Here is a 20673-nt window from a genome sequence, read left to right as displayed (position 1 = left end):
GCTCATGCAGCAGCGTTAGTTTTCTGCAATTTAATGCCACGGTTAATGTCTGTGAAATGTAAGGCCAGAACCTGGTTCTACGCATCAATTGTTGATTGGATTTTAAGATCTATGTTGCACTCAAAAGTGGAGGCAGATGAATGCAAGCTTGTTGGGGCAGGTTTTAAAGGTGCAGTAAGCAATTTTTTAAAACCGCTGTTGACAGTGGAATGGAGCACTACAACAAACATGTAGCAAGTCAACAGTAGGGGGCGTGTCCACTCATGATGGTGCAAGAGGGAGATTTGAAGAAAGACTGTAGAAAGAGAGATGGCTGAGAGAGACATTACAAAAGAGAAAAGCTGGGGTTATGATCAGGCAAGAGCTTTAGGACCTGCGTTAATATTAGAAAAGCTTTCCAGAGGTGGAAAGACCTAAGAGGTGCATACGTCACCAGAGAAAAGTCATTTTCACTGATCAGATTGACATTTTGATTTAAACTAGTGCTGTGAATAGGGCTGGGTAACGATTCGATTTTCGATTCGATTCTCGATTCAACTCAATGAATATAGATTTAATACAAATACTATATTTATAAAAAAAGAACAGTGAACAAGTTTACAAGTGGTAATTAAAAAGAAATTATGAGCCACACAATTGTATATTAAACTCTCTTTATTTTAGGTACATTTAAAACAGAACCCATCTCTAAATTTCAAATGCATACAATTATGTTAAATACAATACAATTTTGATGCAACTTTATTAAAAAAAAATGTATGTGAGAAATATTTTATACAATTTAGTTTTTATGGATATTTTGATATATTTATTCTAAAACATAAAAAGGATATTGGATGATTTTCTGCAATTTTCAGTAAAGGACAAGCTTTTCTCGCGATTTTGCAGGCCGTCATTCAGACTCTGTCCGTTTTTATGGAGTTTTTTTCCTCCAGGGAGCTTTGATTCGTGCCCCGGATGGTGCATTATATTTCGTCACTATCTCTGTTATTTGCATGCCTTCCTTAGATGCAATTGCCATTCGATTTTATCTTTGTGACAAGCATATGCGATACCGCCAGGCAGGATCGTCTGGAAACCGCGACAGCCTGGCAAAGTGCTCGGGGGGGACGGATCAAACGAGACCAGTTGAAACTTTAACCGGCTATATCTCGGAAACGCGCCGGCGAAACCGTCTGTAATTTGGGTCGATCGTAGTGCCTGACGAGGCCTTTAGAGGATTGAGGCCGTAACCGGGAATGGGTGCTTTCTTTGCGGGGCTTGCCGCTCGATCATCTCTCTGCCGGGGGTTGAGACGCAGCCCCCGGCGTCCGAGGCTCCCTCTGCGCGCGCGCCATCACCGCTTGTTACTTTTCATACACGAGAAGCGCGTTCATACCGGACACAAGTTAGTTGCCGTGGTAATGAACAATACCGTAAAATCTTAGCTGACTTATATGGACTAACTTTTATTTGAGGAAATCAGTTTATAATATAAGTTATTAGGTTTGAATTATTGGTCCTGCGCTGTCTATTGACTCAGTTGATTTGAATATGTCTATAATGGCTAACGTACGTGCTTAAGTGAACGCTCAAGTTTAATGATCATAATGCAAGGCAAGCATTCGCATGCATGTTCTCTATTTTTAGTGGTTGTGTGCCCGGCTGTTTTTGCAACGTCTGGGTGATGTCTCATCATCAAATGGTTCTGCAGATTTGTAGCATATAACCTCAGCATTACAAACGTCAATGCCATTGAACCAGTGAATGAATGAATCACAGGCCGCGCACCTCTCGCTCCTATGTAACATCGCGCAAGGCCAATAAGAGGGTGACATTTAGCGGAGACGACTAGTAATTCGATTTACGTTAATCTTATGTTCAATGTTTGCGGAAATAAATATGGGGGGAAAAATCGATTTGTGACCTTTGAGAATCGAATTTAAATGAACCACATTTTAAAAAAACTATTCATCGAAAAATAGATTTTGTGGGCCCAGCCCTAGCTGTGAATCGATAATTTTTTACTAATTAATCAAGTTTTTTTCTGTAATTAATCATGATTAATCGCAATTAAAAAACTTTTGAAATTATTAATATTTTGATATTGTAATAATTTCAGTTACTCTCCAAATTAATGAAGAAACTATTTAAAGACAGCATATTTTAAATATGTGTTGTAATGGCATCTTTTTATGAATGAAGGCCAGTATCACTGAATATACTAATGTCTCTATGAAACATTCATGGCATTCAATTATAGTAACTGAAAGCTGCCAATTTCAACATTTATTAGGTTTTAAAAAATAACAACTTTTGATTTATTTGAACTTAAAACAATCTTTACATAAACCCATTATAAATGTTATTTACCCATGGCCTTCCGTTAGACATAGTCTACACAGAAATTGAATAAAGTTATCAACACCTTTCTTAACTGCATAAATGATAAATGAAATATAGATTAATCATCATTAAAGCTAAAAAAAATTGTTCCCGTTGTTCTTTGATGAACATTAATGACAGACATCATCAGTGCTGCTGTCACTTTAAGATCGGTCGCTGCCGAACATGACACGGATCTGACGCGCTATCCCGCGCATCTCATTTTCTGACAAGTTCATTAGACGTTATTTAACTAATTCAAGACTCTTGTTGTTGTGTGTGCGTTAATTGCGTTAAATATTTTGAATGCGTTAAACTGAAAAAAGTTAATTTGCCCAGCACTAATTTAAACATTACGAGGTCAAAAATAAAGAAATAATAATTTAAACATGGAGGAATTAATTGTTTATAACATTCATTTAAAAAAAAAAAAAACTGCATGAATTTTCATTTCATGCCAACTTTAATAAGCTCAACAGTGCCAACAACATTTTTCCCAGATGTTTGCAATAAATCAGGATTATCTGTAACACTTTACAATAAGGTGTCATTTGTTAACATTAATTAATTTATTAACTTTTATGAACTAACAATGAGCAGTACATTTGTTACAGTATTTATTCATCTTTGGTCATGTTAGTTAATAAAAATACAGTCTTTTATTGTTTGTTCATGTTAGTTCACAGTGCATTAACTAATGTTAACAAATACAACTTTGGATTTTAGTAATGCATTAATGAATGTTGAAAGGAATATGAACTAAGAGTAATAAATGTTGTATTGTAAATTCTTAGTTCGTGTTAACTAAAGTAGTGAATTTTTTTGTCATGTTGACAAGTCAGTACTTATGCCTTTACAGTCGTCTTTGTGTGTCTGTGACAAGCAGGGATGGTCTGGGTTGTCGTAAAGAGCCATATGGTGTGCATATTGAGTTGCATAACAGCTCAGCCCATCTGAGTTAAGCCCACTTCTTGGCATTCACAGCCTGGCCCTGAAGCCTCTGGAAGGTTGCCTGTGGGTGGGGGACTCACATTATCCTGAGGCTAACACTTTGTGGTAAATTACAAGCATCATTCTAGATGTCTTTAATGACCACAGCACTCGAGCTGCATGAGCGGCAACAGACAGGGGTAACACCAATCCGGCAAAATTCGATGAATGTATGTTGCCGTTTGTCAGTGCAGAGTGGTCTTTAAAACAGACTTAAGGACCACACTTGGTTTTAAAACGAATGGTCTTTGTCATTTTTGTGTCTTTACACTACTGTTCCAAAAAAAGTCTCTTATGCTCACCAAAGCTACTTTATTTGAGCAGAAATAAAGTAAAACATTAATATTGTAAATTATTATAACAGTTTCAAATAACTGTTTTCTATGTAATCTCATTTAGATTAATAATTATTGACTGAACGTTGACCTTTGATATTTGTGTTTTACAGCAACTAGCTTAAACTTAACTATTGTGTTGTCTCCTCTCTGTCTACAGGAAGAATAGAAACCCTTTGGCCATTATGAGGAAGCCCATCACCAGATGAACACCTCTCCTGATCTACTGTAGTTTGTTCTACACTTTCATGAAGATGGCCCCTCTCCTCCTCCTCAGCCTGCCACACTGATCACCTCCACTGGACCACAAACACACAATGGAGAGAAAACGCAGAAAGAAATGAATACTCAAGCCGTGTGTTATTCAGGCTTTTCTGCATTCTGGACCTAAAATATTTCATAAACTGCAAATACCCATACACATTTGTTACCTTTGAGGACACATGTATCTTTAGATGTGTAAGAACCAGGAACGGACCACAGGGACCATGATCTTACGGCTGTGCTTGCTTGTGGCCGCCTTAGGGGGTCGATTGCCTCTGGTGGGCACAGAGGGAAACAGTGGACCATTCTCAAATCCCTTTCATCCTCCTCTAAATGCTGATGCATTCTTGAGCCAAAACTGCTCACAGGTCATGTTGAAACTGGACTTTTCTACCAAAGTGGTTAAGCATGGTAAGTGATGTCATTTTGCTTTATTGTGTCTTTAACAAAACAAGTAGGATTAAATTTATCTAGGGTTTGTTTAAAGGTATAATTGACTGTGAGGAGAATGCTGAAGAATAGGCTACATCATGTTCAGTCATCGTGTTTTAGTATATCATTTAGTGCCGTAATTTAGTTTTTAGTGTTGATAATGACCTCTTATTGCACAGGAAATCAGTTATCAACCAGTTTGTGGACTTTATTGAGCGTTTAAAGCAGCTGTTGCACTTCCCGTTGTAATTTAGGGCTGGACAAAACGTGAATGCTTCAGGTCGAAACAGTGCTAGTGTAATGTACTCCACTGTGCCGCAGCTCTCTGTCAGGACTCTGTCCATTCATTGGCTGGATCGTGCCCTCCGCTCTGTGTTTGCTGGCATCTGGCCCAGAGTGTTGGCAATACATTCCTAAGACTTAATCTGAATCCTGCGTTGTTTTCAAAGGGCAGACATTTCACTACATTGGGTGTGGTGTGGATGTGGGTATACAAGACCAGAACGTAACACGTTATTTATAGTGGCCTGATTACTGCTCTATGAATGCGCTCTTTGTGCCATCCTCTAATGTTTGATTCATTCCCACTTCCCTCACCCAAAGCTATGAATTGTGGGATTGGCAAAGAGATTTTATGTGGCAATAGTTCAGCATTAATTTTCACATTACAGGGCTCCAGACTGCGCCTAAAACGGTCGCATTTGCGACTAAAAATATTAATTTGCGAGTGATATTTTTGCAGAGATCGCCACTGGCGACCGTACAAATTTACATATCATGATTATCAAATTTGCATGTTATGTGCGTGTTCTGTGAAGAGTACCCTATCACATCATTTGTTGTGTTGACATAGTAAAATGAGACGCTACACGTGAAAGTTTCACTGTGATAGAGCGCCAAATGTGATTGTGAACGGGTAAAGCGAGACCCATCTTTCCGCGCTATAAAAACCATGTCAAAACGAAAAATATCGGACTTTTTCAAACAACGGTGATGACACACCTGCTTCTAAAAAAGCAGGCTCCAGCAGCTGTGCCAGCACACCCGTGAGAGAGGACAGAGACACAGAGGATCTTTCCATGTCAGTCAATGCGCTCCGTGTTGATGTAGAAAGTCATTTCAAAACTTCTTGGATTCAAGAATTTTCATGGCTAAGGTATGATCGCGAGTCACAGAAAATGTTTTGTGACTTTTGTTCAAGAGTGGGTAAAGAAATAGCGGGGGAAACGGACTTCATTACAGGAACCAACCATTTCAAAAAAGAGACTGTGAGAAAACACGCCAATAGTAACTAGCATAAAAATGCTTGTGATCTCGTTATCGCGAAGAGTGCTCCACAGACTACACCATTAGCACGTGCAGTTTCTCGTGCATGCGAACTGCGTGACGAAAAAGAATGGACGGAGCTAAAAATGAAGTTTAACGCAGCCTATATGATAGCATGTGAAGAGCTGCCGTTCACTAAATTCACCTCTCAGATTTTGCTTATGAAGAAAAACCCTTTCTGCAAAAAAGAAGAGGCGGCGGCCAAACTACACTCAGTGGCTTACGTCAACCATTTACAGTATCATTTTATTATGGAGAGTGATGGAGATGCAACATTGTTCCCATTAATGTTAATGTTATTCTTGTATTTAGCCCTCAGGTTTTCAATACTCATTGGTGGTCAAATGTGACCATACACCTTAACTATTTTTAAATTAAATAAATGTTCTATATTTTAGTTTTATAATATTTATTGAATAGTTTGAGGAGATATTTTGGTACTAAATAGGCCTACTATTTGTGCAATAATTATGGTCCATTAATGACCATTTAATGAATTAAAATATTTTTATTCTAATATTTTTCTTATTTATATTACAATTAGTGTAGCAATTAAGGTTAAAATAGAGAATTCCAATGCAAAGAGGCAAATTAGTGTCATTTTGTGGCTGTAAAAATAATACATTTAATTTGAAATGCCATGGTTTACCCACTATAGGTGTCTGTATGGATCTTTAATAAATATACATGTGTCTAGTTGCTCAAAAAAGTATTGCAGATCATAACTGCTTACTTATTTTTAGGTTTTGCATTTGAATACATATTTAGTCATGATGAAACACTAGATTTCTTTAAATGTGAAATTTTAAAACTTTAATAACTTACATCCTAATATTTTTTAATGATACTTATACAAGCACACACAAGTTAATATTAAGGAATACGAGCAAATATAATTTAGCTCAAGAAAAGTTTAAAATAATGCTAAAAAGGCAAACTTTCCTTATATGTAAGTAGGCTATATGAATTGATACTGAATCAAGATCGAAATCGATATTTGTGCCAATCACCAATCCCCAAATTCCACCCCCCCCAACCCCGCCCCCGCCACCACAAATTGGTTTCTAATCTGTGGGAAACACTGTATATAGTTCATAAGTTGGAAAAGACAATCAGTTCCCAAGTGAACTTCAGTTCCAACATTGACAAGATGAAAATGCTGAAACTGTAAAAAGAGGGGAGATGTACGCACAACAGGATGATTAAAAGTAAGTGATTTAAAAAATGTATGTTCATTGTAATGTGGCTCGTTAAAAAATTATTTGGCGCCTGGTTTTTTACCCTATAGGAGCCAATGGCTCCTTAATAAATTTTTTTGTCGGGAGCCCTGCATTAGTTCAGTTTTTAATAAAGCACACTCTCTCTGATCTGATTGCATTCATTTCTATCTTCATTCTGGTTTTTGCTTCAGGATGCACATTTTACGCTGGACATTAAGTGGGTCATTATACAAAACTGAATTTTGATTGTTTCATGCTCTCAGCAGTAATAATTTCACTCTGGGTTGTACTTGCATAGTTTTCTTCATTGTTTTAGAAGTTGATAGCTATTTGTTTTGATACCCTAGCTATGCAATGCATTATTATGGTTAAAGTCATAATCAAATGCAAGTAGCAACTGATATTTTCTGTTGTATTTTGACATACATTTGAGTGAAACAGTTAAGTGAAAAGGAAAAAAATGTGGGGCGGGGACTTGCAGGTGGGTTTTATACAGTTGTTGACTGGATGGAGGCAGATCAGCTGAATGCGAGCTTGCCGGCGTTGTAAGAAAGGGGCGGGGTTTAAGCAGATTAAATGATTGGAGAAGTCTGGCATACATCACTGGAGAGAAGTCTGTCATTTTCACTAGAAGATTGATTTATGGTGTTTTGATTTAAAGGTGCAGTGTGTAGTAAGGATGCTCCCATCGATCGGACGGAGATCGGTATCGGCCGATAATCATATTTTATGACTCGATCGGTACTCACTAACTTGGCCGATCTCATGAACCGATTGCAATTTGATGACGTCATCGCGTGAGGGTGTACATGACTCGCGGCGTGGGGTAGTAGCAAATATTCAAACGAGAGCTTTGAAGGCAGAAGTGGAGAAGGGTTCCATGTGAAAAGCAGTTGAACACGGGTCAGTCGGTCCTAAGGGATGTGCGAAGGTATCGTCTTCGGAAGTATCGATATACAGTAGTTTGATATGAACGCATCTGAAAAATAGAGGAGTACACTGAGTGAGCTGATGCAGGGAAAGTGCATGATACAATTTGTCCTAAACATGACACATATATTAAGGGCTTTAAAATAACTGGTAAGATATTGTCAACATGTATAGTTTAAAGCAGCTTGCCCTGTCAGACACTCTGAGAGATACTTGTACTGACAGACAGATAAATACCTGTGGTGTTTAATGTGTCTGAAATGCGGTGCTTTCCTCAGTGCATTAACTTACATTTCACAGGGATATTCTCCATCTGTAAAGGTTAGATAGTCATGCAAATATGTCCATTTTGCTGTCAGGAGACGACGAGCCTTCTGCCTGTGAATCTCCGCTAAAATTCAGACTTCTGCGAGCGCCTCCGCGTGCATGCGCGGCAAACGAACGCAATAATTCTGACTAAAATATACATATTTCTAAAATATTTGTTGTTGGACAATAAATGTGCCATATGTAGAATTTTAAACCTACAAGTATGTATATTTTTTTATGAAAGTGACCATTATAATGGGGTAATCAGATATAGGCTAATATGTTTTTGTTTTTATTTTCATTTTTAGTTCAGTGAATTAAAAAACAAAATTATTAATACATGCCTACATTACATTCACTGTATTTGTTTATAGCCTTGCATATCAACATTGTTTTTAGGACATCATTGGGCAGGATGTGAAATAAAAGAATTAATAAAATAAATACAGATTTTTTTTTTTTATCCAAATAGAAAAACGTCGAAAATACAGCCCTATTAAGTATACTGATATGCATAGTGTTATGCAGAAACCCCATTTTAAAGGCATATTAAAATGTTCAGAATGACAGAAATGCAATATAATATACATAACTATGTTTTCAGTTGTGTATATAGACCTTACAATGAACCGTTGTTTTTATTACCTTAGAATGAGCCATTTCTATCCGCTGGTCCCCTTACAGTGAAGTCATCGTTTTGCGCTGCCATGTTTCTACAGTAGCTCTAAATGGACAAACTACTCTACAGAGCGCTTGCCACTCTATGCTGTCTCTGACGACGACATCTTTGTCCTGTGTCGGCCACCGTAGCTTCTCTTTGTGCTGCGAAAAGGAGGGGTGAGTGGTGGGCGGCTGCAATTCGCAACCTCACCGCGAGATGCCGCTAAAATTTACACAGTGCACCTTTAAGAATTACCATGTATTTCATGAATTCAGAAAATAGATGAATTTTCATTTCATGCTGGTATCTTATTTGTTTTTCTCTGCTGTCCTCAAAATCATTAAACCCTTAATGTAGTCTGTCTGCATTCTTGTATTGCATTCCCTTGTACTGTGGGCTTTGGCCTAAGTCTTGTAAAGCACTCTGGAGGATGGCCACACTATAAAGCATTCTGATAATGTCTCTGTTCAGGTTTGTCAAGCAAAGAAAGAATATGGGTGTTCCTCTATACCCGCCCTGGCCTAAAGTTTCACTCAGCAGCCAATATTTCTGTTAAAGGCGCTGTTGTTGTTGATGCAAAGATGGATCCATTTCAATGACGAGTTGCACAAATGGAGGCAAAAACAATACGCCAAGTGAATGCGCCAATGTCTTATCTATTCTCCCTGTCTCTTCTAGAGTACATTGTTGCATTTAACGGATACTTCACAGCCAAAGCACGCAGTGATTTCATCAGCAGCGCCCTGCGAGATGTGGATGCGGTGAACTGGCGCATCGTACGGAGAGAGAATCCTGCTAGCGATTACCCCAGTGACTTTGAGGTGGTGGAGATCCGCCAGGATGCCCGCAACAACCTGCTCACCCTGCAGGACCACCCCTACATCAAACGAGTAACGCCCCAGCGCATGGTCCTCCGCAGCCTAAAAATGATTGACTGTAAGTAGTACTGTACCCTCATAACACTGACATTCAAAACATGGGCATAACAAATTGACAGCTATCATACCTTTACTACAATGCAGTACCTGGTACACGGTATTTTACTGTACACTTGAACCTTGGAATGCTGTGCACTATCACAGAGGTTACATGCAATTTGTTTTTTCCCAGCTCTCTGGGGTGTCTGCAGGGAGGAAAGTCATCAGCAGGGGGTGAACCGAATAGAAAGTGTTTATTTACTGCATGGGGTGGAGGAAATGGCTTTCAGAAGTGTTTGAGGTGAAAGAATGTTCTGTCTTTGCACACTGAGTTTACCACCACTACTAGAAAAAGAAATCACACCTCCATGCAAATCTGCTCTCAGTGTTGACAAACTTCTTCAGAGTGATTATGGTTTACTAGCACCGCGCCTGTATACTAACTAGGGATGCACAATATTTATCGGACAGATAAATTATCGGGCGATATGGGTGAAAATGACGTAATTTTTATTGCTCCGATAAATAAAAGAAATCCGATAACTAGATCCTAGAGAACAAGTGACTGTGTCGCGCTCATTACGTCATCATCTGTGAACATGTCTTCGCCGGGCTGGAAGTTTTCCCTCTGGAAGCTGACACGGAGGACAATGCCATTGCTATTTGCAAAGCATATTCAGCAAGGATTCTGAGGAGGAAAAAAGGCGTTACGTTTTGACACAACAAATCTTATATCTCACTTGAAAGGGCGTCATCGCGGCGAAGCTGTATTATTAAAGGAATATGAAGCAGCAGCTATAGAGCTAAGCCTAAAACAAGGAGCATCAATGTCCCCATTCAGCAGGCATTTGAAAATTGAAAAGTTTTCCAGAGACAGCAAAAAAGGCTATAGCCATAAACGACAAGGTAATAGACAGTGAACGTTTATTGCTGCTGCAAACGTTATGGATGAAAAAAGAAACCGGATTGGGTGTGAGAAGGCAGAGATGCTTCTGTTTATCAAGAAGAATCTCCCACTAATGCCCTCACATAACAAAAATAGAAAATAGACCCTAAACAGAGACGTGTTTAAGATAGGTACTTTGGAGGAGGGTAAGACATGTTGAGAAGTGCAATTTGGAAATTATTTTAATATTATTTTATGTTAAACTATATAATTTCAGAAAAACCTCAACTATGCACTTTCGAGGATGCACTGTATTTTTGTTGAGGATGCACTTTTGATTTTCATTTTTTTCTCGAGTTTGACAAATAAGATGTCAATGCATTTGATTTATTATGTATCTGAAAAACACTTAAAGTCTATATACCTTCCTCATCCCTCATATGTATTTTGTTAAACTATATAATTTCAGAGAAATCTCAACTATGCCCTGTGCTCTTTTGTTGAAGATTTCATTTTTATTTAGCCTTTTATTTATGTATTTGAAAAACATGTGACTTAAAGTCTATATACCTTCCTCATCCTCATGCACTGATGCATTTTTTTTAATGCATGAAATACTTCAGGACTGATGTTTGCCATTATAGTTAGGTCAGAGCTTCTAAAATATCAGTTTCATCAGTATATCTTAGGACTTAATTATCGGTTATCTGTATTGGTTAAAATGTTTCATATCGTGCATCCCTAATAATAACATTGTGATGATCTTTCTTTACCAACTTCCTAAACAAGCTGCACGGCTTCTGTATAGTGCTTATGTTTACTGCAAGATTTTGCAAGAACCCCAAAAAAATATTGAAGTATTTTTTGGAAGAAATGTATACTTTTATTCAGCAAAGATGCATTAAATGAATCAAGTGATATTAAAGACTTTGACATTGATACAAAATCCAATTTATTTTTACTTTAAAAACGTTAAGCAGTTGATAATGATTCTTGAGCACCAAATCAGCATATTAGAATGATTTCTGAAGGATCATGTGACACTGAAGACTGGATTAATGGCTGACATAACTGAAATATATTTTTGCAGACAGCACCATTCTGGAATAACTCTCAAGGGGCTGCACCCCTACATGCTAGCGTATCTCACTCTTCCACTGCAGAGTATACACAGTACAGCTTCGAGGCACTTTGGTTTCGGTAATAAGAACAAAAATACATCATTAGCTGCTATTAGCCGGGTCTCTTTCTCTAAGAATAACCCCTGGTCACAGTTTGAGAGCATATATGCAAGCAATTATCATTTAAATGATGTCTGGGTCAGCTCTTCAAGACTACGAGTGGGGGATTGAAATGTAATATAATTACAGTATATGCCCTAGTCTTGTCTGTATAGCTCTAGGGGGAATTAATGAGCAGTAATCAGCCAGATAGGAAGACGGACATGTTAGAGCTGGTCAAAGTGGTTAGCTCTGCAACTCAGCCACACTTAAACGCCTACGATTCCTTTCCAACCGTTTTGCCCGCATTTTACGAGTTTTATTTAAACTCTTTTAACCTTTATGAGGACACTTTTACATAGAAGGGTTAAGGTGATCACTGTTATTATCTCCCTGCTCTGTTTGAAAACCCATTTGAATATTCCTGAAAGCACAGGCTACTCATTTCTGGTCTCGCTGGAAATTATTGAAAGGGCTGATAAAATTGCTTATGTAGTTACCACTGTGTGGTTAGTTTAGTGTTAGACAAATCTAGAATCTGATACTGTGCAAGTTTCATCAATATTTACCTCCTTTTACAGGGTTTAAAAATAAGGATAGCTTAAAGGATTAGTTCACTTTTAAATAAACCTTTGCTGATAATTTACTCACCCCATGTCATCCAAGATGTCCATGTCTTTCTTTCTAAAGACGAAAAGAAATCAAGTTTTTTGATGAAAACATTCCAGGATTGTTCTCCATATAATGGACTTCAATGGGCTCCAAACGGTTCAAGGTCCAAATGACAGTTTCAGTACAGCTTCAAAGGGCTTTAAGCGATACCAGACAATGAATAAGGGTCTTATGCTGCGTTCACACCAAACGCGAATAGAGCGTCAAAATCGCGTCTACCGCGTCTAGTTTCACGCGCGAACATTTTGAATGCATTCGCGCGTCCGCAGCGAATTGGACGCGCGTTCAAGGCACTCCAGGAGAAATATGTCATAAAACACCACTCTGCCTCTTTTCATTTTCATTAAAAATATATATTAAGCATTAATAGTCACACAAATGTGGTCCAGGCAACTCCTACATTATCTTCACTGCATGTATGTTTAAATATCCTTAAAATATAAAGTTATGAAACTTCTCTTTGCCCTCAGTCAAAACGATTTGGCAGACAACAAATAATAGATTCATGACACCAAAGATCGCCCGTTAGATCCACACAAGATGCACCACTACAGAGACATCAGAGCCAGCGGCAGACGGCAGAAGGACTGGCCGAGGAAAGGCTGCCCTCCCCGGGGTTATGAGCGGTGATTGCCCGGTGATCACCTGGATCTCACAACTCCAAAAACACAAGATTATTTTTTAAATAGGCGCTCTCTTTATAAATAAACCACAGATTTGAGCTTTAAACTACTACATTCTCACCTGAAAAAGTCTTAACTACATTTTGTGACACAAAAGTACTATTTTTAATTTATGCAGGGTTTCTCATCACGTCACTTTACCACGTGACCGCAGCGAGCAGCCTCCTGATTGGTTAACGCGGAGCGAATTGACGCCAAAGTTCAAATTTTTCAACTCGGGCGTCAGGCGCGAATTCGCTTCAAACGCGTGAATGCACAAAAGCACCATTCGCGTGTAACGCGTGTATCGCGCAAGACGCTCAATTCGCGTCCAATTCGAAACGCGCCTTCCGTGCCGCGGGACCTCCAGACGCGCGTCAACGCGCCTTTCCATTGACTTAACATTGAAATCACTCGCGCCAGACTCTCTATTCGCATTTGGTGTGAACGCAGCATTATACGAGCCTGGTCATAGAAGTATACGTAGATGCCTCATTAGCGCTTGCACGGATCAGTAGAATGAGGCATGTATGATCGATATTTCTATGACCAGGCTCGTATTTTGACCTCACTTAGCGGAAGTTATGGCTGAGCTCAGAGATGATCACGTTCGTCTGATAAGAGGTATAATAATAGCATAAATACTGCTCGGTTTCTCGCAGAAACTGATCGTTTAGCTAGAAAAGACCATTATTCATCGTTTGGTATCGTTTAAAACCCTTTGAAGCTGTCCTGAAACTGTCATTTGGACCTTGAACCATTTGGAGCCCTTTGAAGTCCATTATGTGGAGAAAAATCCTGGAAAGTTTTCATCAAAAAACGTAATTTCTTTTCGACTGCAGAAAGAAAGACATGGACATCTTGGATGACATGGGGGGTGAGTAAATTATCAGCAAAAGTTTATCTAAAAGTGAACTAATCCTTTAATGACTTAGGATAAGTGTGAGAGTTTCAGGCCCTTCGATAGAACTGTCACTTTTGGGCCATTGTTGTTGAATTTGGCTGATTTAAATATGTTGCCAAGGTTAAATTACCTAGCTAGTCTTAGAAGCCGTTAGAATGGGTTGAAAATGATGGACAAATGATTCTATACTACCTTTAAAAACATCAGATTGTTCGTTTTAATGTTTTTATTTGACTTAATGAAAAATATGAAAAGTAAATGAGAATAAATAAATAAAAAAGAGAGATTTAATAAAAATATTCTTCTGACATGCATTGCTAAAAATATGTATTATATTTATTAAATATCTGCAGGGCTGATACAAAGCTGAATTTCGATTTCTGGGGAGATTGTGTCTACAGGGATGGCATAAAAATGCTATTGAGTTATGAGAAATAAATGTGTGTGCTTGTAAAGTGAATATAAATGTAGATTAAATGGGGAATGGCCTGAAAGAGTGATAAATTGCATCATTCAAGAGAAATTGAAAGACAGGATTTGAAGTGGGCATTTTTAATAATCCTCCTCCTTAGGGCTGAGTGACATTAGGGCACATTCTATGAGATGGCAGAAATGCCATTGGAGGTTCTTCTATACCATTTTACTGCAGTATATCCGTGGCTCAAATGGGATGAAGTATAATTCATTGAAAATCATTTTTTGTTCCTTTTTCTCTTTCAGCGGGCACTGATGGGGCATCCCCGTGCAATGACACACGCTGGGTGCAGAAATGGCAGTCTTGGCAGTCATCAAGGCCGCTTAGGAGGACCAGTCTGTCTCTGAGCTCTGGATTCTGGCATGCCACAGGAAGACACTCCAGTCGCCGTCTTCTACGGGCTATTCCCAGACATGTCGCCCAGATACTGCAAGCAGATGTGCTCTGGCAGATGGGACACACTGGTATGTGTGAAAGAATGTGAAGATGCACTACTAATTGATTTTGTACTCCTTTTGAAGATCAGGTTTGCGTTAAATCTTGCATTTCTGTTTATTTGTGTTCATATACAGGCTCTGGGGTGAAGGTAGCGGTATTTGACACTGGGTTGAGTGAGAAGCACCCTCACTTTAAGAATGTTAAGGAAAGAACCAATTGGACCAATGAGAAAACACTGGATGATGGTAAGATGTGTTCTCATTGCATTGAAACAAGTTTTAACATGTTTTATAAATTATACTTTATTATTGAGTGATTAAACACATCAATCAATCTTTTACCTTTCTCACATTCTTTCTTCAGGGTTGGGTCATGGTACCTTTGTGGCTGGGGTTATCGCCAGCATGAGAGAGTGCCAGGGCTTCGCTCCTGATTCTGAGCTTCATATCTTCAGAGTTTTTACTAATAACCAGGTAGCAAACAACATTCATACCCATTTCCCTAGAAGTCATTAATGATAGAAGTTAATACTTTTATCCAGCGAAACATGCATTCAATTTATTGAAAGTGAAAGTAAAGACATAATCTAACAAAAGTTTTCTGTTTCAAATAAATGCTGTTTTTAAACTTTCTATTCATCGAAGAATCCTGAAAAAAGCACAACCATGGTTTCTACAAATATGAAGCAGCACAACTGTTTTCATCATTGATGATAATAAAAAGAGCATTGAATCATCATATTAGAATGATTTCTGAAGGATCATGTGACACTGAAGACTGGAGTAAAATTCAGCTTTGCCATCACAGGAATTTTTAAATATATTAACATAGAAAACAGTTTTTTAAATTGTAATATTTCAAAATATTACTATTTTTGTCAAATAAACGCAGCCTTGGTAAGTGTTAGAGACTTCTTTCAAAACCATTTGTTACTGTTTATGTTTATATCGTATGTGTTTAGCTATATCGCCCAGTCATATTACATGGGCATCAGTTTTCAGTTTCTAAATGTTATAATGAATTTAAGAAGATTTTACACGCCTCCAAATATGCAAATGTTATTCTTCATTCTTTCTTCTTAGGTGTCCTACACCTCCTGGTTTTTAGATGCTTTTAACTATGCCATCCTAAAGAAGATAGACGTCTTAAATCTCAGTATAGGGGGACCAGACTTTATGGACCATCCATTTGTTGATAAGGTATGGGCAGATTCATTTAATTTGTCATTCAGCAGATGATTTTATTCAAAGCGACCCTCAAATTTGCAGTATGGCAAGCATTTTGTCACAAAGTTGCAATGTATTTTGGCCTGTACATTAAATATGGTTTATGCTCTCTGCAGTGTAGTCCTCTAATAAAAGCACGATTTGTCTGTGTTTAACAAGGTTTGGGAGCTCACAGCCAACAAGGTGATTATGGTATCTGCTATCGGCAATGATGGCCCTCTCTACGGGTAAGTGGAGTAGATCAAGGACAAATTGTATTAGATTATATATTAGCCAATAGTCCCAGCATATCTATTGATTTTTTTGTTGTTGTATTTTTTTATGTTTCTTCCAGAACTCTGAACAATCCAGCAGATCAGATGGATGTGATTGGTGTTGGAGGGATTGATTTTGAAGACAACATTGCCAGGTTCTCATCCCGGGGCATGACAACATGGGTGCGTTCCTTGTGCTGATGTCATATTACTGTTTTTTTTTCCCCTTTGCAGCTGCTTTAAGAGGCCAGTGAGAACATGTCTGTGTGTTTTGATCTGACCTAAAATAGGCAGATAGAAAGCTGGAGATTCCTTGACTTCTCCCCTTTAGGAAGAAGAGTAAATTGAAGAAATTTACATACACTTCAAAAATCTCTTCCACCTTTTGAAGTGGTTCAGAGAATTGCGGCTTTGTAGATAAATTAATGGCCTTGAGTTGTTAAATAAGATTAATAAATTAAAAACTGAACCCCTACTGTTAGGACTAGGCAATTATAGCTAAAAAAAATCAAATAAAGCCTACTTTTAAATAGTCCAGTTAAAATTAAAAGGCATGTTTTTACAGTTTTTTTTTTATTAATTAACACAAAAATATTAATCCATTATTTAAATATATTATATTATATATATATATATATATATATATATATATATATATATATATATATAATCTATTTTTTATTTAGATATACATTATAACAAGTGGCAATATTTACTTAAATATATTAAATGAGTTTAGTAAAAATATATATGAAAAAATGTCATGCAAGGATTTAAATGAATTGTAAATTGATTTATTACCAACTGGTTTTACTACTATGCATCTAAAAACATTTTTTTAATTTTTTTATCATAACATGTTCATACCCTCAAAATCAGCAGGTCAGGTTAGTAAGAGTGAAATCACAATGTGGAGCTATATGAATAAGTATACCAATTCTGGCCATGTAAGAGTGGAGAATTTTGACTGTCTCCACTCAGACACATGTACTGTTCTTCTTCCCACTCATCACAGTATCTGTCAGTCTGTTTGTCAGCTCAGTTGAATCATTGTTTTTCTTCCTGTGCTATGTGTTGATCAGGAGCTGCCAGGTGGCTATGGCAGGGTGAAGCCTGACATTGTGACGTATGGATCAGGTGTGCGTGGTTCAGGATTGAAGGAGGGTTGTCGTTCTCTCTCTGGCACTAGTGTTGCATCACCTGTAGTGGCTGGAGCTGTCACACTGCTGGCAAGGTGAGACACGAATAAAGAAAAACCATATGAAACTAAAATGTTGTGCATTAATATTAACAAACTTGCTTCCAGACTACTGTCCTATTGTTTATCTTTTGGACCATTAAAAAAAAAAGAAAAGAGAATGTGTGTGTGTGTGTGTGTGTGTGTGTATATATATATATATATATATATATAATATAATATAATATAATATAATATAATATAATATAATATAATATAATATAATATAATATAATATAATATAATATAATATAATATAATATATATATATTTAAGTTTGGCGCCAGTAAAATAAAAACAATAAAAAATGTTTTTTAAAGAAGGAACTTATGCCCACCAAAAATAACTGTTTTCTATTTTAATTTGTTTGAATTAATGAAATGTATGATGGCAAAGCATAATTTTTTGCATCATTACTCCAGTCTTCAGTGTCACATGATTCTTCAGAAATCATAATATGCTGATTTGGAGCTCAAGAAACATTTATTATTGTCAATGTTGAAAACGGTTGTGCTGCTTAATATTTTTGTGGAAACTGTGATTAATTATATTTTTGAGATTCTTTGATTAATAGAAAGTAGAAACAGAACAGCATTTATTTGAAATATAAATTATTTGTAACATTATAATAGTTTATGGTCACTTCTGATCAATTTAGCATGTCTTTGTAGTTAAATAGAACTATTAATTTCTTAAATAATACAAATTTGACTTGATCTATATTATTTGTATACTTAACACCTAAACTAGCGGTATCCAATTTTAGGCCTTGAGATAAACTCAATAAAACGGCAATCTCTTTCATTATGTCAGGTGTAGACATGTTTTATATTCCTTTTCATCAACAATTCAAAATAGGATTTCATCATAAGGCTATGTTTGCTACTTTATCAGGGTGCCGATAGGGATTGATAGTGGGCTCACCTGTACTTTGTATTGCTATAAACACACTACTCTTTATAACATCTGATAAATAGAAATAGAACTAAATAAATTGGTTCTTTAAACCTATGGTTTTCTTCATAATTGTTTTTTGTTACTGTGGCCTGATGGGGGGAAAATAAATTGGAAATTCAGCCTGCAAGAATAGAAAAACAAGAAACAAATGAATTGACAGAATCAATCTTACTTTCCTCTGAGAATTGAATGACATCCTCTTTCTTTTTCTATATATTTGATGTAGTCCATCCTCTCAGTCTGTGATGGCTAACCTAATTTGATGGTGTTTCCCCTTTTATACTGTTTTCATTTGACCTCTTCCAGTTCCCTTCCTTTCTTTCTTTCTCTTTCATTTATATATATTGCTCTCATTTGTATTAGACTCTCATAGGTACTTGACCCCATCCACCTCTTTGCTTTATGGCCTCTGAGTCGCCATGTGTTAGTGTTTCTTTTAAGCCTGTTTTCCAGGCTTCAGCCTGCTGTTGCACTGAAATATTTCATCAAGCCACATCCATTTAACTGAATCTTGTTTATTTTGTCGTTTTTCCAGCACTGTGCTGAACAGAGAGTTGGTGAACCCGGCCAGTATGAAGCAGGCCCTGATCGCCTCAGCACGCAGGCTGCCAGGTGTCAACATGTTTGAGCAGGGCCATGGCAAACTCGATTTACTTAGAGCCTACCAGATCCTTAACAGCTACAAGCCACAAGCCAGGCATGTCTCTCACACATGCATATGGATTCTTCTCTTTGCCTTTACATTTATGTATTCCGCAGACGCTTTTATCCAAAGCGACTTACAAAAGAGGGAAGCATCTTTCTCTAGCTTTTTGCTCACATAGAATGCTCAGTTTCTTATTCATGTATGCTAAATTGGTCCATTTAAAATGTAGCCAGCGTCTCCATCACACCCTCATTCGGATTTAATTACATTCCAGCCTGGTTATAGAGTAGATTTGACCCGGTTCATTATCTTGCACTGGCTCTCAGTGAGGTCATCGTCCTCTAATGAATTTCTAATGGTGTTTTTTACTCTTTAGCCTGAGCCCGAGCTACATAGATCTGACTGAGTGCCCGTACATGTGGCCCTACTGCTCACAGCCCATTTACTACGGTAGCATGCCGACAATTGTTAACGTGACCATTCTTAATGGCATGGGCGTGACTGGAAGGATTGTGGACAAGGTAGGCGATAATAAAGAGACTGACTGCAATTGAGTGTAAACTCATGTTGTTTTCTATATTTAATTTGTGATTTCAAATATTCCTGGCCCCTTTGAAAAGTCACAGTTTTATGTTCACAGCCCATCTGGCAGCCCTACCTTCCTCAGAATGGTGATTATGTAGACGTGGCGGTATCTTACTCACCTGTGCTCTGGCCCTGGGCCGGTTACCTGGCTGTTTCCATATCTGTGGCCAAGAAAGCTGCATCATGGGAAGGCATCGCTCAGGGCCATGTCATGGTTACAGTGGCCTCGCCAGCAGAGAATGACGTGAGTAACAGTCCTTGGGATCGCCAGTAAAGTAGTACAGCATGCTATTTTAATTTTATTTGAAAGTGTAAGTCAAATCCATTTTTATCGGTTTATGAACATTTGGGTATTTACTAGGGCTGTCAAAATAATGCATTAATTTCGATCAATTAATCTGAGGAAAAATAACGCGTAAAAAAAAAGCAGATGAATCCATTCTGTATTAGACTTTGACCCTGAGCTGTAAAATGAAGGAGGGAGACTGGAACGCGCTGCGCTGCCTGGATCATTGATTGGAACATTTACGTAGCCTATATAAAAACGGCCTGATGGAAGTGCTGATAAAAATAAAGTCGTCTGAAATGTCCACTATCCTACCCAAGAGCGTGTCATATACACGCCATAAAGTGCGTATCATATGCACGCGAAAAACTGCGTTGCGTATACATTCCACGACACTGCACACTTGTACTATTGATACGCATTCTCAACAGGGAGCATGCACTCTTAAAGGGGACACACTATATTCCTACTCGTTAC

The 20673-nt window shown here is 37.7% G+C and overlaps 1 protein-coding gene across 1 annotated transcript in view; it reads left to right on the top strand.

Moving 5' to 3' along the window:
* The window catches only part of mbtps1 (membrane-bound transcription factor peptidase, site 1), a 29478-nt gene that overhangs the window by 1307 nt on the left and 7498 nt on the right, over positions 1-20673 (top strand). The window contains exons 2-13 of the mRNA XM_079825065.1: positions 3850-4364; positions 9510-9767; positions 14813-15031; positions 15140-15250; positions 15369-15478; positions 16088-16204; positions 16391-16458; positions 16566-16668; positions 17568-17719; positions 19215-19376; positions 19702-19846; positions 19966-20154. Coding sequence (XP_079681191.1) covers positions 4145-4364; positions 9510-9767; positions 14813-15031; positions 15140-15250; positions 15369-15478; positions 16088-16204; positions 16391-16458; positions 16566-16668; positions 17568-17719; positions 19215-19376; positions 19702-19846; positions 19966-20154 — 1854 coding nt within the window. The 5' untranslated portion in view covers positions 3850-4144. The remainder of the gene's footprint in view (positions 1-3849; positions 4365-9509; positions 9768-14812; positions 15032-15139; positions 15251-15368; positions 15479-16087; positions 16205-16390; positions 16459-16565; positions 16669-17567; positions 17720-19214; positions 19377-19701; positions 19847-19965; positions 20155-20673) is intronic.

Source organism: Gobio gobio (genome assembly GCF_949357685.1).
Source record: "Gobio gobio genome assembly, chromosome: 9".
NCBI classification, from domain to species: Eukaryota; Metazoa; Chordata; class Actinopteri; order Cypriniformes; family Gobionidae; genus Gobio; species Gobio gobio.
This window is presented reverse-complemented; position numbering and strand designations above follow the sequence as displayed.